At 38.4% G+C, this 25906-nt stretch overlaps 1 protein-coding gene across 2 annotated transcripts in view; it reads right to left on the reverse strand.

Annotated features, from left to right (window-relative positions):
* Positions 1-8675: 8675 nt before the first annotated feature.
* TMEM50B (transmembrane protein 50B) overlaps positions 8676-25906 on the reverse strand; it is a 31024-nt gene continuing 13793 nt past the window's right edge. For both annotated transcript variants that reach the window (XM_033088226.1, XM_033088237.1), the window contains exons 2-7: positions 23519-23658; positions 21927-22039; positions 20559-20626; positions 17479-17571; positions 14157-14214; positions 8676-10597 (exon numbers count right to left, since the gene is read on the reverse strand). In XM_033088226.1, coding sequence (XP_032944117.1) covers positions 10552-10597; positions 14157-14214; positions 17479-17571; positions 20559-20626; positions 21927-22039; positions 23519-23617 — 477 coding nt within the window. In that variant the 5' untranslated portion in view covers positions 23618-23658 and the 3' untranslated portion in view covers positions 8676-10551. The remainder of the gene's footprint in view (positions 10598-14156; positions 14215-17478; positions 17572-20558; positions 20627-21926; positions 22040-23518; positions 23659-25906) is intronic.

The raw sequence follows: 25906 nt of genomic DNA on the forward strand, positions 1-25906 counted from the left end.
CAGGGCCAGCGTTCTGTCCAGGCCAGCTCTCTAAGATTATTACCTTAGAGGGAAGGGGCTGGCACGACACCAAACTGGAGTCACCCAGACACCAAACGTGCTGCCCCCTGCGGGCCCTCCTCACTATCCTAAGTCAGTAAACATCTCAAGTAGACATGAGGTTGGCCTATTAAATGGGGAATGGACAGGAAGGTTTTGATTAAGATACTCCTTTCTTATAGTATTTCCCAAAAAGAAACACCCAGCTCTACTTTGCAAAATAAATGTCTAACCAATGAGATTAATACTTATACTAATTTGGGGCTTAATTTCTAGTCAAGCTAAGTACATAATCATAATATGTTTGAGTTGGAAGTGATAGATTGGGACTTTAAACGAACGTAATCAGTCGGGAGGGTCTTTGGCAGGTGCTAGAGCTTATGGGAGGAATCCTTGGCATTCCACTTTATGGGAAGCACTCCAGAGGAAGAACTCTGTGCTTCCAATGGAATTATTTGGTTGTAACTCCCATTAACTTCCTTTTCCGCCTCTATAAATAACCCTCCATCTTGGCACACAGCTCAGTGTGTGCATGTGGTCATGTCTGCGTGGCTGGATTACAATCTTTTATTTCCCCACCTCCTGCCCCGCCAGTAATTCCTTTTTGGTGACAAAACACTTAGTTGATACTGTTTTCCAGTTGGCAGAAACAATCTTTTATAAATCAGCTATAAACAGAGGAAAGCACCCAAGCACCCAATCCAGCCTGCTCCATTTTCGTATGGCCTGTGAACTGACAATAGTTTTTATATCTTTAAATGGTTGAAAAAAATCAAACGTATACGAAATTTAAATTTCAGTGTGCATAAATAAACTCTTACTGGAACCTAGAGATGCTCGTTCTTTTATGTATCATTATCTATGGCTGCTTTTGCACTGCAAGGCAGAACAGAGTAGTTGCAATAGAGATTGTGTGCCTACAAAGCCTAAAATATTTGCTACAAGAAAAAGTTTGCTGACCCCTGAACTATACGGTGAAGGGTTCATTGTACAGGAGAAACAGACCCACCCCGGTTATTTAGGTTTATAGCTACTGAAGGTCCCACAAGACCCCATTTCACACTGAGATTATCTTAATTCAGGGGCCACATATTACACGGGAGGAGGGGTATTTCATTCTTGCAGGTATCCTACGAAGCACACTATGAACTAGCGACCAGGAAGGCTGGATACAGAGTTTAGGAATGTGCAGCTCCGTAGAGGAAAGTGAGCCCTAGACCAAAAATAGGTAACCCAGAGATGATGCGTTAGCTAGATCAAGGCCATTGCTAGCCTATAAGGTACATTTGTGTGAATTAGATACAGGCATCTGTCTTTCAAGACACTGATTTCAAGCGCCACGGATTTTCTTTTCAAACCGGTCTCATCTACGGCCGCACTGTGAATAGCGCCCCCTGGGGGTTCCGCAGTTCTCAGTCGTTCAGCTGCAGACTGGCCAGTGGCGCTCTGTGGGAGGAAGCTGCAGGCTGAGCCCGTTATACTGGATGGTGCTAGGCCAGGAGGATGCGGAGCCATGGGGTCCCCCGGGCAGGAGTGGGAGGAGGGGTAGAGACAGAGAAAGGAGACTTTCTCTGTATCTGTAGGACCGATAACTGGCGAAATCTCGCTTCTGCCCTCTCACCCAGGTATTGCCCCTGAGGGGAAGAGCTCAGTTCCTAGCCGGTGCTTGGGGCAGCCGCCTTTGTGACTTTTATTTCATTTACAGTGCTTATCTCTGTCCACAGTATTTACATAAATCTGCATAGTCCCTCGTTGCTCGCTCCCTTCCGCAGCTGCAAAACAACTACTCTTCTCTTTGAGGTTCCCCAGAGCCCTCCCAAATAAATTTGCTGTGTGCCAAACAGCCTGTACTTTAGATGAGAACATCCTAAACGGTCCTTACTGTTTGGTGAGAATGAAAATCTGCTGGGCATTTTCACACGATGCAGTCAGACCTCCCTGCTCTTCCGTGCTGCTCACAGGCCCCCTGAGGAAAGCAAGGGCTCTCTGACGGGAATGTAGCAAAAGTCAGTTCTTCCTCCTGCTTCGTTTGTGGTGACAGAAGACAACTGGCTGCTTTGGGAGGGAATGGAAACTGGTCAGAGTGGGTACTAGGGACCTGGGCCCTCAGAACAGCGCGTTGCTGCGGGCAGAGCTCTCTCTGGTCAGCGCAGTTAGCCAGCGCTCTGGGGAGGCGAAGAACAATGCTGCCTAAAATATCATCCCGGGATAGAAATACAGCCAGTAATGGCTCCTCTGGGCGCCTCAATTATTTTTTTTTAAAGGGGGAATGGCAGACCCCCAGGGTTTCTTTACATACATACCATTAGATAACCTAAAATTACTTTCAAAAGGTAGTTAAGTATTTTTTCCTTGTAATTAAAGACTGGTATGAATAACAATTATAACAGATAGGAATATAATTGAACTTATTTCATTTTGCACTCAGGTGAATAGAACTACTTGATATTTTCTTAGGTAGTAAGTGTATTTTTTGTAGCTGAAAACATAAGAGAAAGCCTAAGCTCTTAAAGAGCTGATGAGTCCAGGTAGGACCCTGAGATCCTTGGGAATGGGCCTGGCATAAAATTCAATTAATTAAACCAATTTCATTTCTTGACTGTTTCCTTTCTGATATGTTGCTGTGAACCTCCACGTGTACCCCCCAAGCACTTCTTAAGTGGCCAGCCCCACACTACTACTAAAAGATATACACAATACCAACAGTCAGGGCCATGCATACATTTGTGCAGGTTGTACACTGTGCAAGTCCAGTGGTGCCACTTACATACATAGAACACAAATGTACACAGCAACTACTAGTAATCCTGACTTGTATGTAATCCAGTGAAGTTTCAAAAATACATTTGGTTCCTTTGAGACTTAGAATATTCTCATAAAAATCTGTCAAAATTAATGGTGAGGTTTCCAAAATCAGATTTAAAACTTACTATACACCAAAATGCCACTAGTAGACTTTAGATGGCAATGTGAATTTCTTCTTTCTACTCTGTTTTCCAGCAATTTTCTATGAGAATATTCTTTTACAATGAAGTAATTATTACAAATTTCATGATGAAAGGACAATGCTCCCGGCCCAAGAGAAACTGGGATGGTAGGGACTGAAAACAGGCAGATTTCAGGATGAGGTGAAATCCTTGCCCTGCCCCCAACCCCCACACACATCTGAGTTGTCCTTCAACCAGATGTAAAGATTATAATTTGTTACATACAAATTGTATATCCCCTCTGTCACGTCATAGGGCCAATTTAGTTCAACTCCACGTAATGCTGTTAGTAAAAAATACAACAAATTTGTTCTATTTGATTTAATAAATTAATCAGTCCCTCTCCCCACAAGGCACTTTAGTAATTACAAAGGAGAAAAATGTTTACATTACAGTGGAGAAAGCTGGGGGACACCCCCTTGAGCAGGCAACAAAGTTAAAATCACTGATATGTGGATACCCGGCTGGGTAATTGCTTGCTGATATGCTGCACTGAAAACAAACAGCGCTCCTATATTATTCCAGCCAAAAAACGCATAACCAGAATTTAATCATGAGGGAACATCAGACAAATAAAAATTGAGGGGCATTCTATAAAACAACTGGTTTGCATTCTTCAAAATACCTAGTCATAAAAGACAAAGCCTAAAGAATTATTCCAACATTAACAGCCACTAAAAGGACGTAACAACTAAATGCAACGTGTGATCATGAATTGGATTCTGGAACAAAAGAAAAACACATTTTTCTTTACTATAAAGCACATTAGTGCAGCAATTGGCAAAATTTGAATGAAGTGCTTAGTACTATGTCAGTGTCAACGTCCTTCTTTTAGTATCTGATTTGGGGAAATATACACAGACATATTCAAAGCTAAAGAGGCATCACATCAGCAGCATATTGTCAAACACCTCAAAAAAATAGACGCAAATGTAAAATGTTAACATTTGGGAAATTTTAAGGGTATACAAGAATTCTCTGTGCTAATTTTGTAACTTTCCTTTAAATCTGAAGTTATTTCTAAATGAAAAGTTAATCTCTAAATTCACAACTTTAAAGGAAGGTATTAAAGTACACAACATCATACTGAATCACTTTTTGGCACCTGGAATAGAACAGTTGGAAAGAAGCTCTATTTCACTCTTTTTCTGAGAGTTCTCTGGTTTTCAGCCTAGACCTCTGGGTGGGGAGAGGCCATAATCTCCCAAGGCAAAGATCTGGGTGCTTTCTATACTGGCATAATCAGTGAGGGTCTGGAAGGCCTACCCCGCCACACTTAACTGTAGAAATATAAAACATCCTATTTTCTACAGCTAAAAGAATTGAAGAGGCATATACTGTCATCTGAAACCCCTGTGTAAAATGATTTAAGCTGTGTTAAAACTGCTATAAAAAATCACTGGAAGGTTCCAAACAAAACAAAAACCAACTTTTTTTTTTAGGTGGCACGCCACCTTGTGACAAAAAGTGAAAAAGCCATTGAATAAGGAAGGCAACATCCCTTCAGGCAAAGCCATTAAGATAAGGAGGGCCCACATTTATTGGTCACTTACTGTTTCCTGGCACTATGCTAGACGTATTAATTCTCACACACACACAAATAGGTAAACAGCTCAGGGTCACATAGATAATAAGTGGCAGCACCAGATTTAGGGAAAAATAAACCAACCTAACCATAAACTCATGGTCCCCCCAAGAACCCCAACTTCAAAACTAGAGATGTCTAATAACAATGCAGCTGCAAATACTCTTCCTTCTATCTCCATCTTCACCATTTTTATTCTCCATGTGAGGTTGGCCACTGGATTTTCCTAAAGCCAGCAGCATCCACAACTAAGTTTCCCTCTCCTTTTGTTAATTTCCTGCATTCTATCTATTCTTCTAAAGCCACCATAGCAACAGTTTCCCCAAATTTTATTTCTCAAAGTGTTTCAGGAGATAAATTTCCAAGTCTCGGCTGCTCAAGATGGCGGAGTAGGTAAACGCTGTGCTTGCCTCTTCTCATAACCATTTCAAAATTACAACTACAATACAGAACCACCATCATTGAGAACCATCTGAAATCTAGCTGAATAGAAGTACTTTAACTAAGGACATACAGAATACGCCACACTGAGACTGGTAGGAGGAGCGGAGATGCTGAACAAGCAGGTCCCATGCCCACATGTGGCAGTTAAAAACCAGGAGGGATATCCCAGCTGCAGAGGTCCCCGATGATGAGTAAGTGGTCCCAGCCCCACACCAGGCTCCTCAGCTCATGAGGGATCCAGTGCCAGAAAGAGAAGTCGTCACAAGTTCTGGCTGTGAAAAGCAGCAAGAGATTGTGGCTGAGTGAGATGGAAGGCAGCTGGAGTCCCAGGCACTCCTCTTAAAGGTCCCGCTCATGGACTTATTTGCTGATGAACTCACTTGCTCTGAGCTCCAGCACTGGGGCAGCAGCTGAAAAGGCGCCAGGGACATAAGAGGAGAAAATGAATTATCTGGTTGCAGGGTAAGGACTGTAAGGGCAGCTTTCTTCCAGAGAGAAGTACTGGCAGAAGCTCTTTTTTCAAAATTACAACTACACTACAAAACAACCATCATTGAGAACCACCTGAAATCTAACTGAACAGAAGTACCCCTCACAATCCAGCATGCAGACTTAAGTGGGCGCCATATCTGAGTCACCATCAACCTGGCTAACACCATTCACCCCACCCTGGTGACTCTGAGACCCTTTCCCACCCAACTTGCAGGCCCACCCAAGCCACCCCCAGTGGCTTTTCCATACAAACGGCCTGTCTTGGCTCATGCTGTGGACTTTCCTAGAATCTCTCAAAGGTTCACAAACCCTAAACAAGCAGCATTTGGCCTCAGCATGCCCCGTACCTCTTTCTGGCCAGGCACTAGTGGTAGCTGGCTGTGGTTCACAGATTGGCCTCTCCCAGACACCTCCAGGCCCAGCGTGAGTGGCAGCAATCCCCAGATTACTTTGTGGCTCAATCTAGATGGCCCCAGGCAGGGCACAGGCAGCAGCTGAACTTGGCCTGTAGTGGGGCCCTTCCCAGAGAATCCTGGGGCCGGCACAACTGGTGGCCAGCTTGAGACCAATCAGGAGCATCACCTTGGCCGCCTCCAAGAATGACACACCCAAAGGGCAGACTGGGCAGGCACAAGAGCCTTGCTAAAGCAAACCCTGCTCTGTAGGGTCAGCCCCTGCACAAAAGCTCCTCCACTGTAGTCACAGCCAGTCCTCACAGACAATCAGCCTGAGAGACAATCCCTCCCACTGATGTACAAACAGCAAACAAGGCTCAACTACAACAGGAGGGCACACAAAACCACACAAGAGACACACGTGGAGAACCTGGCTCAGGTGACTAGGGAGACTGCGCCACTAGACCTCACAGGACACCTATTACATAAGACCACTCTACTAAGACTGGGAGACATAGCAGCCCTACCTAATACATAGAAATAAACACAGGGAGGCAGCCAACATGGGGAGACAAAGAAATATGTCCCAAATTAAAGAACAAAACAAAGTTCCAGAAAAAGAACTAAACAAAATGGAGACAAGCAATGTACCAGCTGCAGAGTTCAAAACACTCGTTATAAGGATGCTCAATGATTTCAGTTAGAACTTCAACAAAGAGATAGGAAACATAAAAATGGAGACAGAAAACATGAAAAATAACCAGTCAGAAATGAAGAATACCTGAAATAAAGAATACTTTAGAGGTAATCAACATCAGATTAGATGAAACAGAGATTCAAATCAGCAAAAACACCCAATTAGAACAACAAAAATAAAAAAAAGAATTAAAAACAAACAAAAAATAAAACCGAAGATAGTTTAAGGGGCCACTGGGACAACATCAAGCGTACCAACATTTGCATTATAGGGGTACCAGAAGGAGAAGAGAGACAGCAAGAACTTGAAAACCTATTTGAAGAAATAATGATGGAAAACTTCTCTAACCTGGAGAAAGACATAGATATAGTCCAGGTAGCACAGAGAGTCCCAAACAAGATGAATCCAAAGAGGCCCACACCAACACACATCATAATTAAATGCTAAAGCTTAAAAACAAAGAGAGAATCTTAAAAGTAGCAAGAGAAAAGCAGTTAGTTACCTACACGGGAGCCCCCTTAAGACTGTCAGCCAATTTCTCAACAGAAACTTTGCAGCCCAAAGGGATTGGCACAAAATATTCAAAGTGATGAAAAGCAAGGGCTTACAACCAGTATTACCCTACCCAGCAAAGCTATCATTTAGAATCGAAGGATAGATAAAGAGCTTCCCAGACAAGAAAATGCTAAAGGAGTTCATCATCACCAAACCAGTATTACAAGGAATGTTAGAGGACCTTCTTTAAGATTAAAAAATATGAATAATAAAATGGCAATAACTACATTATCTATCAACAATTACTTTAAATGTAAATGGAGTAAATGCTCCAATAAAAAGACATATGGTGGCTGAATGGATAAGAAAACAAGACCCTTATATATGAGATCAGACAATTAAGTTCATGAACTTGTTGCAAAGATGTTGCTGTTTTTGATACAGAAGGATTATTCATTATGAATTTGTACCAACTGGACAAACAGGTAACCAAGTTTACTATTTGGAAGTGCTGAAAAGGCTGCGTTAAAAAGTTAGACGACTTGAACTTTTCGCCAATGATTTATGGCTCTTGCATCATGATAATGCACCAGCTCACATGGCACTGTCTGTGAGGGAGTTTATAGCCAGTAAACAAATAACTGTATTGGAACACCCTCCCTACTCACCTGATCTGGACCCCAATGACTTCTTTCTTTACCTGAAGATAAAGGAAATATTGAAAGGAAGACATTTTGATGACATTCAGGACATCAAGGGTAATATGATGACAGCTCTGATGACCATTCTAGAAAAAGAGTTCCAAAAGTGCTTTGAAGGATGGACTAGGCGTTGGTGTCGGTGCGTATCTTCCCAACAGGAGTGCTTCGAAGGTGACCATAGTGATATTCAGCAGTGAGGTATGTAGAACTTTTTCTAGGATGAGTTCACAAACTTAATTGTCAGACTGTGTATGCTGTCTGACTACAGGAGGCTCACTTCAGATGAAAAGAGACACACAGACGGAAAGGGATGGAAAAAGGTATTCCATAAAAACAGAAAAAAAGAAAAAAGCTTAAGTAGCAATACTTATATCAGACAAAATAGACTTTAAAACAAAGGTTAGACAAAGAAGGATCCAGTAATCCCACTTCTGCCATTGAAACTGTAACATGGAGATCTGTATATTAAGGGAATCACATATATTTAAAAATAATTACAAAAGACTCTCTTTTCTAACTCACATTACCTATGAGAGTGGATACTAAGATTATCTTCTTTTTTTTAATGAGAAAAGAAAGGGAAAAGAAATGATTTGCTCACAATTAAATAAATTCATGGCAGAGACACAAATAGAAAAAAACAGCCATTTTCTGTTGGTCTTCTTAGATGCCCTTCACACTAGCATTTTACAAATCTGACTATAATATTTTTCCTTATTAGATCATGCAGACCCAGGGAAAAGCCCTGAGACTGAAAGAAAATTTACCTCCACAACTGGAGGGCAGGGAAAGACAGAATAAAGAGGCTGGCCACTCTAATGTGGTAATTAATAAGAGTTTATTTAAGGGAAACTTATATATGAGGCGTATCTTGGGTGGCTGCAGGACGAAATGGATCCCCACACCACTTGGCAGGCACCAAAGAATGACGTAGGGTAAAGGAGGGGGGCAGTCACAGGTACTAGTACGTGAATGCTAACAGGTACGGGGAAATTACACACTTGAACCGATGAGGACAACGGCCTGTTCCAGGAACCAGCGCATAGCAGGAGGCAAGGGAGGGGTGTTGATTTACGTCAGAATAAACATCGATTACAATCAGACAGACTCTAAGGGGGGTTGTGCTAAGCAATCTCCATTCTGGCCCGGTCCAGCTCAAGGGTCAGACGGCGGTCATGCCTCCAGACTCCTTATTTTACAAAGATCAACTGCTTCTTTGACTGGGTGCACTTGAATAATTGAAAAATGAACAGCAAACCAATGTTTATGGTTCATTATCTCAAACAGATTCAACGATATTACAACGTGTGAGAAGTAATTATTTATTGCAATAGGTTACAAGAGAATGGAAACAAGTAATTAGTCTTACAATTTGTTGGAAGCAAAACAAAGTATTACTGACATTATAAGGAAAAAATAACAAAGAAAGAAGTAATTAAACAAGATGGTATCTAGACAAAGGCACAGCGTTCCACCACTGCTTCATACTCTGCACAGTAAATCCTCTCAGAGAGGAGAGAAGTTAAGATAAATAAGGCTTGCATTAGAAGCTGCATATGATACCCTTGATATTATTGTCTTACAACAAAAGGCTCTACAAAATCCCTCTGGAGGAAAAAAGTGCAACATAAAACCTGTCTACAAATAAAAGCAACAATAGCAATAAAGACTCAAATATCCATTTGACATTTCTGGTAGGAATATACAGTGCAAATACAGTGTTTTGAATTCAGCAAATGAAGTTTTTGACTGGACTATGAACTTTCAGGTTCAAGAGATACATTTTTCAGGAAGAGTTCACGCAGACCTTGAGAGCTGGAGCAAAAAGAGACTTGCAGTTGGTAACTAAGGGGATGAAACGCCTAATTTTTCACCAGGTCATAATAATTCCCTTGGGAAGAAGTGCTTTATCTGGAAACTAATTATTCCACCTTTTGTTACATCGTTCGTGCTTCTAAACTGCAGTTGTCTCAAACTTGCTTGATGTTGAATTTTGTAATATGAGATAATAGCAAGCTGTCAAATAAGAACCCCAGTAGACAGATCATTTAAGCTGCTTTTATAAGAAGAATTTTGCTGAGCTAGCTGCCTTACAGTTTTCTTACATTAACCATACAAAACTGAGCTTATCTGATTGTGTATTATCCCATCTCAAATAAAGTCATATTAAAGGAATTGCATTTAAAAGAGGCTTTCAAACTAGTCTATCAGACATTTATAAAATCTTCATATAAAAGTCCACTTCTTTAATACACAAGAACATTTTTCCTTTAAAAAATCTCATTTTTAAGCCAAAATAAATTACAACTTGCTGAAATACCCTTTTTAATGGCTCAGTGCTTATTTCAGATACATGGATCTATTTTTCGTACATCTTCAAAAATCAGAGATACTGAAACAAAACAATTAACTCTAAAATGACATGGTGATACAATCGGGGCTCAGAAAACAGATCAAGCTTTAAGTCTTCATGAAAGACTGATATTCACCATCCCATCTCTATAGTCTTATATTATGTACATATTAACAATCTATTCATTTAAAAAAAGGACAAATTTCATAAAACTATTTCAAAACTCAGAGCATAAAAGTGTAAAGAAACACAACATTTAATGTACAATCTATTCCATTTGGCAATGTGTAAACTATATTGAAAGATAAAAACTTATCTACAAATAGAATATAACAAAAGAAAAATGTGATTTAAGAAGTGATCTCAGGTCCATAGTTCTTCAGTTCTTCCAAATTTGTAGATCAGAGTGCTACAAAAATATTAAAATAAATTGTGAGGAAAAAATACATGGAATAAGCAACAGAAAATTCATTTTCTAAATATGCTTTTCAGATACCTCACTGATCCCTTTGTATCAATTTCTAAATTAAAGACTGTGGTGGTATTGGTCTAAATTTGCTTTTTTGTAGAGCAGTTTGCTGACCTTGATGTCTGAGCTTAATTAAATACCCCTTCTTAAAGCCTGGAAAGTTATTAGATAGGAAACTCGTAAAGAAAAGGGTAATGTCTCATAGTGGCAGGCATTCTAAGATATCTGAGCTACAATAACCGAAGCATCTTAAAACGGACCATCCTGCAATTTTCTGTTCATTAAACAACTAATTATTGTACAGGTATGATTAAAAAAAAAATACAGTGAATGCTGCTGCTGAGTGCCATCCAACAGAAAGGCAGGGATCTTCAATACGGGAAGTAGCGCATTGAACCTTAGTAACAGTGTGTGACAAGTTTCAATTTGTTTGGTGCAATCAGTCCGGTGTGAGCTACGGTTGAAAGAAGGTGTGTTTTAAAGTGTGTCGTAAATCATGGATCATGAACAATGCATTAACATGAAATGGGCAAATGGTTTCATCCTCCATCCTGACAGCACTCCGTGCCACACATCGCTTGTTATATGGCAATTTCTGTCAAATAAAAAACATGACAGTGTGTCCTCATCCACCTTATTCACCAGCTCTGGCACTGCGTGACTTCTGGCTCTTCCCCAAAGTCAAAATGATTCAGGACATCGAGGCAGCCACGACAGTGCAACTAAAGATGCTCACGAAAGAGGACTTCCAGAACTGCTTCAGAGAGTGGCAAGAATGATGGAATAAGCATGTTTAAAGCAAGGGGGAATATTTTGAGGGGGATCAATGGCAATGAGTCTTTTACTGTAATAATTTTTTTACTTAAACATTCACCATATTGTTTGATCACACCTCACACTGGGTACTGGCTAAATGTTTGGAATGTGACTGTGAGTCAAAACGAGACAAATGTGCTCACTAATAGAGCTGAGTTTACTGAGGGAGACAACAAATCCCAACTGCAAAAAGAAAAACAAAAACAAATGCTTCAAAGGCAATGTACCAAGAAAGTGAAATAGAAGGATCTGACCTGGTAAGAGAGGTTTTCCTGAGGAAGTGGTGACTGAACTGAGATCTAAAACAAGGGCGGGAATTATCTCAGCAAAGCACAAGGAGAAAGAGGGAGAGGACCAGAGAGACATGGGATACTCTGGAACCATGAGTTGAGTTGCGGGCATGTTGGATGTGTTGGATTGGAAATGTCTGTCACCCAAGAGGGGACAAGGAGGAATCTGCGTATATAGTCCCGACGTGGAGATAAGATTCTGCGACTCATCGGCGTATCGGCAGTCACTGGCGTCCTAAGCATAGAGGAGCTCAGCTAGACAGAGAGAAAGAACGGGCAGAGAAGAGAGTGCCTAGAATGGAGCCCTAAGAAACTTTAAAAATTAGTGACTGGGGGTGGAGCATCAGCTTGCAAAGGAAAGAGGAAGAGTGGCTAGAGAGTAGGAGCTGCACTCTGGTGCGTAGCACAGGCCCAGCACAGAGGACACACTCAGCGGGCCAGACATCATGGGCCTTCGGGCGGAGCACACAGCTGGTGCGGTAGTCACTTCACTTCCCACGTGAGCACAGGCTTTCAGACATACAGACAAGGTTTCTGTCCATCCGGCATTTATGTGGATTCACCTACGACTACAAAGGGCTGGATGGGAATTTAAATGTGCTCTCTAAACGATGTCTGCATGAAAACTTACTGTACCCCTAGAAGACTGTCAGAAGGCTCTCACATGTCAAGAAACACAATCACAAGACAGCAGAAAACTGTCCAACGTATTCCAAAGCCACGAGTGTCCAGGCCATGACGCAGTAAGAGGGAGCCCAGGCAGAGCCAGTGGTCTCCCTGAGTTGAGGAAATAGAGTTGAGAGTTCAGGGAGACCAAAGCGGCTGGAGTTGTCAGGCAGAGTTCAGAGAGGTGCAGAGAAAGGGCGCTCAGATGTGTAGGGGGTCCCCCTTGAGTCTTTAATCAGTAGATGCATGTGAAGAAAATACCCAAGAAAAGGGAAAGACCCAAAGGGAAGAACAATTCCCAGAGCGGCCACAGGGCTGAGAGGGCTTCATAATGTCTTGAACACAGTGGGAAATCCCGGAACACATGCAGCATCAGGAAGAATACTCAGAAGTCTGTTGCCTTCGTAAGGGGAACCGTCAGTCGCAGACTCACGCTGCTCTGGTCCAACCTAACAAAGCTTAAAAGCAAAACTCAAAAGGATCAAACTGTTTACAGTGACCTAACTGCATCCAGAACAAAGCTCAAAATATTTTAAAGAAATGCTAAAAAGTCCAGCCCCTACCACCTGCATGCAAAGCAAACAAGGAAAAAAGACAAAATAGAAATAATCAACAATTGTGTCAGAAATGACACAATTAGACAAGGACCCTGAAACAGTTATAAACACACTTCATATGTTTAAGAAAGTAGAGGAAAGCATGATGAACATGTTAAGGAGAGATGCGAAAAATGTTTTTAAAAAGACACAAATCAAGCTAATAGAGATGAAAATATAACGTCTGAAATGACAAATACATTGGATGGGAGGAATAGATTAGACACTACAGAAGTAGAGATCAGTGAATTCAAAGATATAACAATAGAAACTATCCCAACTGAAACAGAGAGAAAACAAAAACAAACAAACAAAAACTAAGCATTGGTGGGCTATGTGATGGCTTTAAGCAGCCTAATATACATGTATTTGGACTCCTAGGAGGGCAGGTTGACAGAAAAAAATATTTAAAGAAATAACGGCGGAAAAGATTCCAAATTTGGTGAAAACTATAAACCCACAGACCCAAGACAATAAATGAATCCCAAGCAGAAGAAATATGGAGAAAACTATACCATAGAATGTCATAATCAAATTGCTTCAAACCAGTGACAAAAGCAAAGTTCTTCAAAGCTTAGATCTTAATGATTTGGGGTGGAGATGGGAGGTATAATTTTACAAATGGAAAAATACCTAAAATACCTATCTTTATATTAAAAGACATTCACAGGATATGGAATTCATTTGGGGGCTTTTTAGAAGATAGCCCCTAAAAAACACTTAATCAAAAACCCAATTCCCCTATCAGGTTTTGTATAAGACATGAATAGTCTGTATAAATTCTGATTTCTTTCTTCTTTCTTTCTTTCTCTCTTTCTCTCTTTCTTTCTTTCTGTACCTGATATTTTTTGTTATTTTAACAAAACAGACTATAGAAACAGCAATCTGGGTTCAAATACCAGCTTTGCATGTACTAGCTGGGTGTCCTTAAGTAAACGCTGAGCCTCACTTCCTCATCTATTAAATGGGAACAATTAAATGGGAATTAAATGGTAACATATCTAAAGCATCCGGCTTAGACTGTAACTAATCAAAGGGATTTATACATGTTCCATTGTATATTCTGCTATTATAAGAAAGGTGACATTTCTATAAATGTTCCAGGTATGATTAAGAAATTAGGCAACTTACCTAAAAAATATAAGTGCATTTTGAAAAAACACAGCTAGTCCTGGATAAACATCAGTATCTGCACATACAAAATAAAACGGAAGATTACAAAAGGCAACTGGCAGTAACAAAGTCTCCGTGCCATTCGTAATGACATGCTCTGTATACTACACAATACTGCTGTTATTCCTTAACTCTTAAGAAATCTATAATGAAATTGAAATAAGAAAATGCCAGTCTCACTTGCCCAAAACAAAGGATCGGTCTCACAGTGACTAAAAGACAATGAACTTCTGTTTTCTTTTTGTCTAACGTAATTGTTATGGTTCTTGCTGCATCAAAACTGTTGCAGAAGCAGTAGCTCATTTCTTCACTTCCAATGGCCAATTTATAAATACAAAATGTTAGAAAGATACAAATTAAATTCCTGATGATTTCCTAGTCTGTTCATTTGTTTTCTTTCATTAATTCAGGAGTTTTATTGTGCAAATCTGACAGATAGAAAAAGGGTTATTATAATTCATCGGCATGTTCTTTCACTAAATCTCTCCTGGAGGAAATATTTAGGTTGGTGCAAAAGTAATTGCAGTTTGGGGCAGCAGGATGGCTCAGCTGGTTAGAGCACGAGCTCTGAACAACAGGGTTGCCGTTTCAATTCCCACATGGGCCAGTGAGCTGTGCCCTCCACTACTAGATGGAAGACGAGCTGCTGCTGAGCTTCTGGAGGAGCAGCCGGATGGCTCAGTTGGTTAGAGCGCGAGCTCTTAACAACAAAGTCACAGGTTCAATTCCTGCATGGAATGGTGGGCTGCATCCCTTGCACCTAAAGATTAAAACCGGCAACTGGACTTGGAGCTGAGCTGTGCCCTCCAGAACTAGATTGAAGGACAATGACTTGGAGCTGCTGGGCCCTGGAGAAACACTGTTCCCCAATATTCTCCAATAAAAAAAAAAAATTAGAAAAAAAGTAATTGTGGTTTTTGCAATTATTTTTAACCTTTTAAACCACAATTACTTCTGCACTACCCTAACAGTTACTATCTTCAGAGGACAGAAAAGGAAAAATTGGAAACTACTTAAATTTTTGTGAATATTTCACTTTTATAAAACTGTAAATGTTGATTAAAACTACTGGATAGGTTGAAGAAACATTCAATTTTTACTTTCTGACATCACAGCAAACAATATAGCAGCATGATTAATAAGAGCTCCAAGTTTGAGCCAGATCCCTGGATTTGAATCTTAATTCTACTACTGACTAAGTGTATGACCAGGGGCAAATTATTTAACCTCATTATGCCTTAGTTTCCGCCTCTGTAAAATGGGCACCTCCCCCAGAGTGTGAGAAATGTGTGACTACATATAGCATTTAGAATAGCACCTGACCCATAAAGTGCTACATAAATGTTAGCTAGTACTATTAATAGTTCAAGCAAATCTGTACAGTAAAAGATTTGAAATATGTGTTAGAAATGCTCTCTGAAGTAAAAGCATATTCACTTTACAAACAAAAAAATATATTTAATGAGGAATGCTGTAGAAATATGAAGATGAGGTCCATAATCAAGAAATTACTCGATATGCACTAGTTCTTTAAAGATTAAGATACAATCAATGAACACAGAACCTCCATAAACTGAATATTTCTCTACACACCTTTTAGGATGGATAACTGATTCCTATTTTCATAAATAGTAACTGGAAAATTTCACGAGTTGATTCAAGTACCTATGCAGACTTTCCAAGGAAATCAATAATAGCAGCCCATACTTCTTAGAGTCAGGGAGAAAATGAGCTTAAAACACACTTCCTATGTGATTCTACTTACATGAAATAGGAAAATCTACAGAGATGCAAAGTGGGGTAGTGCTTGCACAGGGCTTGTGGAGAAGGAGAATGCTGAGTGACTGCTCATGGGTAAGGGATTTCTTTTTGGGGTGATAAAAAGTCCTAAAAATGGACTGTGGTGATGGTAGCACAACACTCTGCTAAAAACATTGAAGTGTACATTGAAAATGGAATCATGATATGCAAATTCATCTCAATAAAGCTGTTTTTAAAAAAGCACTTTACATGAGCTGCATACTAGAACTATGTGCTCTGTTAGTATTTTTAATTAACTAAAATAACACATTTTAGATATATTTGGTGACCAGTATTATTTAAGCATTAGTCCACCACCGTCCTCTTGCACTGACTTATTCTGTGCCAAGTGAAAGACAAAAGTATCCCAAAGATCTAATACTGATCAAAGTATGAGATTTAAGGGCTCCTAACAAGAATATTAAAAGATCAGCTATGGGTCAGGACAGGGAGATGTGACAGTTACGCAGCGTGACAAAGAGAGTCCAGAGAGAAAGGGGTCAGAAGATGAATCAGCTATTTATTATCTGAAACTGACTCTTGTCTTTGGAAGGAAGGGAGACAGCCAATGAAACAGGTTCTTCCGATGCTTCCAGAGGCACATGCTCAGACTGGGTCCTGCTTTTCAACCCCTTCCTGGATGAAAAGCTCCGGTGCCTGGAACAGCCAGAAAACTCAGGATGGAGCATGAAGAGCTCACGCCACTGCATCAACAGGTTCTGCATGAAGACTACACACACCTTCGGTTTTGCCCTTAAAAAGCTCCTCTTGTATCTATGACTGAAAACCTACTTAGGTTAGAGAGAGGAAGTATTGGTGGAAAGAAAGATTGTGGTCCACAGCCTCTTGTCTGAAATCCACAAGGCAAGGTATATTTTGGAATTCAGAATTTTTCAGATTTAAGAATGATAATGCAGGGTATAAACATTACATAGCAAACCCAGCTAGGTATGGACCAGCATCCCACAATCAGATACAACCACATTCCTGCAAGAAAACATCTGAAGACGTATTAAATGGAATAAAGACTATAATGAGCCCCACCTCAGTTTAGGTGAGGTATGGCTGCCCAACTGTTAACGAAAAACATGACTTTTAGAGCTTTGTAGATTTTAGAATTGTGCATTTTAGAACTGTAGGCCTGTACAGGTTTCTTTTACTACTACAAGCCTCAGTAAATCGGCCTCTAGTAGAGAGCCTAGCTGCTCAGGGTAAGGAAGGAAATCAGAAACTCTAGGGATGGCAGAGTTACACAGTCGCATCAATGGCTGGCATTTCCTAACCAGGGTATCCCACTGCAATCAACGACCTCACTAAGAAATTTTATTCAGCAACTTATGTACCTTCACACAGAGTCATATCTTCAAGCTAACTGAGTAATTCAACTAAATTACATTCAAGGTGGAGTTAACAGACTAAGGCAAATATGAAAGACATATCTGAATCTCCCCTATGAAATAAAGGAGGAATGAATACTTACTTTGGGTAACATATGCACCAAAAAGAATCCACATGGAAGCAATAAGTGACCCAAACATCAACATGAAACCAATGAAGAGCCAAACCCGAGCACCTGTGTGAAGAATAGGCTTTATGATTTTGCTCATGTCTGCAGCTCTGTGTCTTAGGAATAAGGAACACTAGAAACACTATTAACCTAATATACGTCATGCGTATCAAAGATAGTCACATATTTACGTACACCTGCTATAACAGTTACCTGAATGAAGATTTGAAGGGAAAAAAAAACCTAAAAAGGAAAGTTACCTTTCTTTTAGTGGCTGCAGAATCTAAAAGTTGAATAAACTAGGCAAGCATCATAAGTAATTATTTGACTAAATTGATTAATAAAGCCCTAACTGAAAATGTACCCTGTTGTATATACGGTATTATCAAAGCAATTGCTCTATGAGAAGTAGCAAAGGTTATTTCAAATAATCATTACCACACAGGAATGAGACACTGCACATGAGTAAGGACAAGTGTGTCCCCTTTGCATCAGTGTTAAAATCATGCCATTATTAAAAACGGTGCAACACCTGAGCGTGCTTAACAGACAGTCTGCCCTTCACTTTTGAAGCACCAGGTAGAACTTGCACTATATGCACCACATAGTAATACATATAAACTTAAACTGTATTCTAAATTTTAACTAGGTAAATGGAATAAAATGTCATACATAACTCAGTGAGAGTAAAAAGTATGGGCTTTGAAACCAGAGACCCAAGGCAAATACAAGTTCTACCTTTAAGCTAAAAAACTTTGGGTAAGTTACCATGAAATTGTCTACAGAAAATACTTAATAGTAGCACAATTCACAGCAATGTCTTTGGAATATTCTTTAAAGAAAACTAATCAAATAAATTATTGTATGTTCTATGCACATTTTCACTTGCTAATACATGCTTTCTTATTCTTTACTCTCCCTCATTCCTGATATCACCTGTTGTGGCTGAGGCATAAGATATGCACACGCACACACACGCACACGCACACACACACGCACATGCACACACGCATGTGCACACACACATGCATGTGCACACACACACACAGACACAGAGTGCACTTTTAACTTAGGTTTGTCTGTCATTTGTCACTATCCCTCTCCTCTCCAATTCTTATAGGATCTCCAAGGAAGTGAAGTCATAAATTCTGCATCAGCATTTAAAGCATCAGGTAGAAAAGATAGTTAATTTGTCCCCCTGTAACTGGCTTATTTCACTCAGCATAATGTCCTCCAGGTCCAGTGTTGTTGCATATGGCAAGATTTCCTCCTTTTTTAAGGCACAATTCCCCTCAGGTGAGGCACCTAAAATAGTCAAACTCATAGAAACAGAGAGTAGGAAAGTAGTTGCCAGGGCCAGAGTGGGGGAACGGGCAGTTGCTGTCCAATGGAATCAAGTTTCAGCTATACGAGATGAATGTACGTCTCACAGATCTGCTGTACAACACCGTGCCTGTCGTGAAGTTAAAAATTTACTGTGCACTTAAAAATTTATTAAGAGAGTAAATCTCATGTTAAGTGTTCTCACCACCAAAAAATTTAATTAAAATTCTTTTTTAAAAAGCTAGGCTCTTGGGGCGGCAGCTTAGCTCAGTTGGTTAGAGCGTGGTGCTCTTAACAACACGGTTACCAGTTCAATCCCCACATGGGCCAGTGTGAGCTGCGCCCTCCACAACTAGATTGAAACAACTATTTGACTTGGAGCTGTTGGGTCCTGGAAAAAAACACTTAAAAAAAGCTAAACTCTTCACAGCTTCTTTATTTAGCATAAAATGTTATACTTACTTTATGATTCCACTTATATGAAATTCTAGAAAGGGCAAAACTACAGGGATAGAAAGCAGATCAGTGGTGGCCAGGAAGTGGGGGGAAGGGGATTAACTAGAAAGGAGTATGAGGGAACTTTCTGGAGTAATGGAAATGATCATGATTGCAGTGGTAGCTACACAACTGTATAAATTTGTCAAAACTCATCAAACTGTGCACGTTAAATTGGTGGATTTTATTTGATATAAGCTATACTTAAGCAAGTTGACAAAAAAATAAATATGTATTACTACACCACACAAAGATACCAAATGGTTCTGGATTAGAAACAAGCACAGCACGGTGGCAAACAGCATGGGCTCTGAGCCAGACTGTTGGTGTTCAAATCCTGGCTCCACGACCTGCTTTGTGTCTTTGGACAAGTTATTTAATCTCTCTGTCTCTTACGTCCTTCATCTAAAACTGAGGACAGTAAGAGCACTTACCTCATAGGACAATTAAACAAGTGAATACTATGTGTAAAGCATTCAGGACAGTCTCTAGCACACACTAAGTATTCTACAAGTATTTGCTATTATACTTAACCATCCTTCAAAATTCCTTTCCCACCTACTCCAAATTTCTGGCCATAACCACAAATCACCCTCCCTAGTCCTTCAATGTTGAAAATAGGACTTCTAACCTGGTGCTTTTTCCATACAGCATGGAAACTCCACTGAAAACAAACTCCTGGATTCTAACAGAATGTGTTATAACCTGAATAAAAGAAAAATACTATTGGATGACACTTCAAAAGAATTCAACCTCCAAAAAAATGATTTATATGTAACAAACAGAATGTGCTTCTAAAACAGTTTTGTTAACAGTGTGTGTGGGTTACTCAGGTGATCAGAACTGAATGTGAAAACGCTGTAGTCCTAGGTTTGATTTGATTTCCTAATGTGTCCATACTTTGCTGGTAGTAATCATAACAACCATCTTGTAAGTAATATCATCGGTGAACATTTGGGATAAGAATAACCCATCATTAGCACTGGAAGTCCAAGATCCATTGATTTTCAATAGTAATATTTCATCTACACACTATGGGTAGTATAACATGACAAAAATAGTAACTTCTAGAACTTTAACTTTCTTAAGGATTTATTAACACTAAAACTTTTAAAAGTTAATAAAAAAATATTCCACTAATCATTATCAGTCCTAAGACTCACTAGAGGCTTTGTTTTTTCCTGCTCATGAATCTCTCTTTCATCAGCGTACAGTAACAACTCAAATGCCTTTACCTGTTCTTCCTAAACAGCCGCTTTCGTAGCTGTCACCTCTCACCTGAGCATTGGACACAGCATTTATCCTAGAACAATACAAAATCATCTAATAAGCTTTCATGATGCTGAAATGTTTACAGGTATTTACTTATTTAGAAGGGAACATTTCCTAATTAAGTCATTATCTGAATAACTGAACATACCTTTTAATTTAATGTCCTAGTGGATATAAATGTTACATTAGTCTTATCTTCCTAAAGTACACCCAGAAAACACTCAATTTTAAGAAATTACTATTAGTTTTCTCCAGAAATTATGAAAGAGGGGCCATTTTTCTGATTTCTTTGCCTATTTTACATTTATACATGAATGACTCAGTGCGTTTTCCCATTTTAAGGTTCTCATTACAATCAAGAGTTTAACAGTTTGTCTTTGTATTAAAAGTCAAGTGATTATCTCTGATCCATTTCTCAAATTCAGAGAAGATTTGATCTACGTATAATAAATAGGCCCACTTTATTCAGCTTCTTTCTATTTTTGTTAGAGAAAGGTGCATCTATAGCAGGAATTGCCTTTTCTTAGCAACTACTTAGAATGAATACAAGTAGTTCCATCTTCAACAATTTAAACTTTTAAAAAATTCCTGCCAGTATAAGGGAATTATATAATCTTAATGTTTAACACATTTTTTATTAAAAGACATCCATGAAAAGCTTTCAAACTCTTTTATGAAGTGAGATAACGAATAAACCTGAAAATGATTTAATTAAAAAGAAGCCATTTCTTTCTCATTTGAGACCAATCCCACCATTCCTTCCAAATACTGAAAAACACAGTCAAGCAACACATTTTAAAAAGCAATACTCCTTGGAAAAAGTTGAGTGTATTATAATACTTAAGGATGATTCACTGCTTAAAAAATTTAGAAATATAACATTTCATTAAATATAAGATGCCATTGATTTTTAAGAGGCACCGTTATTTTTTAACTTGCTAAGAAAGAAAAATATGTTTTCAACGGTAATTATAAGATTGCACTGACTAAAAAAAACCACCTGATATTCAGAGATGTTAAAATATAAAAAACAATCTTGGAATGGATAAAACAGAGTAACTGACCGGTTTACCAAATATAAGGAGAAAAATCACATGACAATCTTTACAGATGCTGGCTAAGAAGACATGATTAATTCAACACTAATTCTTGATTTAAAAAAAATCTTAATAAAATGGGGATTTGTTTGTTTGTGGGTTTATTTATCATGTTAAAAAAAGCATGCATTAATTAAATTAAAAAATTATTCCAGATAGCAGATAGCTTTAAACTTTAAGGAAAAAATATTTTTAGAAAAATAATCTTGAATTGAGAATTTCCTTCATACTTACATGAAGAAAGCCAATGTGGAAAATACACCACATGTGTGAAAGGCGTGGTTCAGCTGCTCTGGCTTAGGATATACCACGGCTGCATCAATCATTATCCACCAACCTGTGAAGAACTGGAGAAAGGGCGCAAGTCATTAAAATAACACTAATACTTTGGCTTAGCATCATACCTGCTCTTTAACATTCCTCTTTTTCTATAGATCATATAAGTGAAACATAAAATATTTCTACTTTGAATTTTCAGCGTTGAAATATAAAAAAAGTAAGAATCCTTGTTTACTTATTCTTTACAGCACATGAGTGAATCTAATCACATCTGTGTATGACTAAAATTCTCCTCTCAATTCAAGATGAAAAATTATGTGGAAATCAATTCTCTGCTTCTTTCATCCACCATAATAATATATGCAACTGAAGCTCTCTTAACTAACTTCCAAATAACCAGCTCTCTGATTACATGACATATGTCATTCGCTCTAAAGAACACTCCTTTTCAACATGCCCATGCATTTCTGTTTCCACAAATGAGCTGTACACTTACCAAGAGTCAGCTGTCATGTCTCCAAAACTATTTAAATCTGCTACAGTATTAATTCTGTTATTTGATTAAAAACTATATACCTGACTGAACATGAGTTTGTAAAATGTAATGTTTCTATGTAAAATAAGCTGAATCAACTTAAAGTGGACAAGTTGCTAAAGAATTTCACAGACAAATTAAGAGCAGACAAGATGACCATAAAGAACAAGGAAAACTTAGAAACATCATCTAAGAGGACAGATCCACAATTATCTTTAGTTTCTGCTCTGCTTTATTTTTTTCTATTGGAGTTCAACTATAAAGCTATATACTAAAAGAGATGAATTTTTAAAATGTAATAGCTACTGAAATTTGCTTCAAAAAAGGCAGTGGGGCAGAATGGTTGATGGAGTGTTAAAGCAAGATTAGTCATCATTTTATTTTATTTTTTTAAGTACATGGGGCAAGAGGGGGACAGACTCTTTTACCACTTTCCCTATTTTTGTTTATATGATGGACATTTTTAATAATAAAATAATAAAAAAAGAAAAAAACTTTGGGAAGAAAATTAAGCAATAGTTTTCTCCACAAATTTCTTCCTCTCACTTTCCCAGACCTGGGGAAATGGAGGTGGTAGGTGGCATCTCTTCGCTAGGGCACTGCAGGGCATCAGTTCTAGTGCAACCTAAGGTCATTACTGCTGCCTACACAGCCTGAATTTTAATGAGTCATAACAATAATATTTAGTTACATCAAATTCTGAGCCTCTAAGGATCTTAAAGGACTTATACATATTGTATCATGAACTTCAAAATGTTACTTCCTATAATAATTGTGTTATCACTCGAACTGAAGAAAAGATATTAGGTTTAGCAAATTTATAGTCAAATGAACCCAGGCCCTACCTTGTTTTTGTTCAGTAACAGTATCTAGAATTCTTAAAATTATCTATACAAAATAACCAGTGAAATAAATAGCTCTAAATGGATATTCACAGTTCAAAAGGACTCAGCATTAATTTTCAGGGAAAAAGATGAGGCATAAATGTCACCAGCCAGGCTTTTTCACTTACCAATATACCTGCTACCACAGAAGCCACAGCATTTCTTCTCTCACTCCAGTCAATACATTCACATTCTGGCCAACGGAAATTATCTAGGAAGCCTGCCATTTTCACCCCTTAAGCATGGATTTTTCATTAAATACTGTGTTCTGGAAATAAAAAGACAAAAAAAAATTCAATCTAAGGAAGTGTTTTTAAGAAGTGACATATTTACTCCTTTTTTAAAGCTTTAAACCCAAATTTACTTTAGGTCCAAATCTACTATAGTTAAGAAGAAAAATTCAATATTTCAATGAATATCTAATGAGATGTACACAGGACTGCATTAGGACACGACAGGGAGCTTACTATTTCCTAAATGAGCATGGTGGTTTTGAAACATGTCTGCAAATTCTGAGAGGTGCATCTATGTCCTTCCCCTTGAATTTGGGCCAACAATAAAGACTGGTTGACCTATCAAGTAGAAGAAGTGATGCTATGTAACCTCTGCTATACAACTTCTGAGACTAAATCATAAAAAGCAATAAAGCTTGTAGTTGCTTCTCTGGAACACTAATACTAGAGTCCTGAGTTGCTGTGTAAAAAACCTGAGGCCACAATGCTTCGAGGAGACCCTGTTACAGGTATTCTGGCCCACAGTTCCAGGTGAGGTCCCAGCCACCTGCTAGCATCAGCTGCCAGATGTGTGAGCAGACACTGCCAGTTGATTGCTATTCCAGCTGCAGTATTGTCCCCAAACTTTAAGGATTCCCTGGTGAGGCCACATATGTACAGAGCAGAGATACATCATCCTGGCTGTGTCCTTTCCAAATTCCTGACTCCTAGAAACCAGAACCAAAAGTAACACTCTTTAGATGAAGATAACTGAATCCAGAGTGTGTATAATGTACCACCCACAATGTCCAGTATATAGTAAAAAATTACTAGACATTCACAGAAACAGGAAAAAATGTGATGTTTTTAAGATGGGGTAAATATAAAAGGCGTTTATTTTCTTCTTTTCATTTAAAAGATAACTATTTAAGCAAAAATTATAACACTGAATAGGATGTCCACAAAAATAAACTTATTTCTAGATAGTATGTCAGTTACATTTTCAAATAATGTTTAAATACTGATTTTGGTGAAATGCCTCTAAATTTAAAGTAATGGGTCCAATTGTTAATCTGGGGGGAAAAAACACAAAACAATAAATATACTACAGAAGATCCAAACACTGGAGACACAAACTGGGAAACAATATTTGCAAAACAAATATCTGACAAAGGACTTGTATCTAAAATATAGAAAGAATTCCTAAATGTTAATAATAAAAAGGTACACAAAGTATAGGCAATATAAATGTGCAGAAGACTTCAACACACTTGAAATGGGCAAAAGAATTAAGAAGACAATGAATTACCAAAAGCACATACAAAGGTATTCAACATCTTTTAGTCATCAGAGAAATGCAAATTAATGAAATATTATCACAAATCCACTAGATCGGCTAAAATTAAAAAGACTGACAACAACTAAATGTTGGAGAGGTTGTAGAACAACTGGAAATCTCATACATTTCTTGTGGCAGTTTCTTATAAAGTTGAAAATAAACCTCCCTATAACCCAGCAATTCCATTCTTAGGTATTTACCAAGGGAAGTAAAAACACATGTCCACACACACGAAAACACTTGTATAAGAAAGTTTGTAGCAGTTTTATTCATAATAGGCCCAAACTGAAAAATCTAAATATTCATCAATAAAAGAATGGATAAATATATTATGATCAATTTATGCAATGGAATACTATTCGTCAACAAAAAAGAATGAACTGATACATATAACCACACAGAAAAGAATCTCAAAAATATGAATTTAAGTGAAAGACAGATACAGTATATACAAAAGAATATATACTGTGTGATTCCACTTAAATGAAACTTAAGAAGAGGCAAAGCTTATCAATGGTCCCAGAAATCAGAACAGTGGTTGCCTAAGGGGGTGAGGACTACAGAGAACTTTTGGGGGTGATGGAAATTTTCTATATTTTGATTGGAATAATGGTTAGGCAAGTAGATATAGTTATCAAAGTCATTCAAGTGTATACTTAAGGTCTGTCTATTTTCAGTATGTAAATTTTACCCACAAAAAGTTTAAAAATGTTTTACCATTCAGATACGCTTTAGTTTGCACAAAAGTCTTACTCTGTATTAAGAGCACGTTATCAAGATATTCTACAGACATGGTAATGAATTGTTATCAGAGATTAAATATTAACTAGTTAACAGCAAGTACAGGGAAGGTCAACATGAATTTAAGACAATGTCTGAATTTAAGACAATGTCTGAAGGTTAAAACAAAAGTCTTATTTCCTCTTATAAAATTCATTTCCCGGGACGGCCGGATGGCTTGGTTG

The sequence above is a fragment of the Rhinolophus ferrumequinum genome, chromosome 2 (genome assembly GCF_004115265.2).
Source record: "Rhinolophus ferrumequinum isolate MPI-CBG mRhiFer1 chromosome 2, mRhiFer1_v1.p, whole genome shotgun sequence".
Lineage (NCBI taxonomy): Eukaryota > Metazoa > Chordata > Mammalia > Chiroptera > Rhinolophidae > Rhinolophus > Rhinolophus ferrumequinum.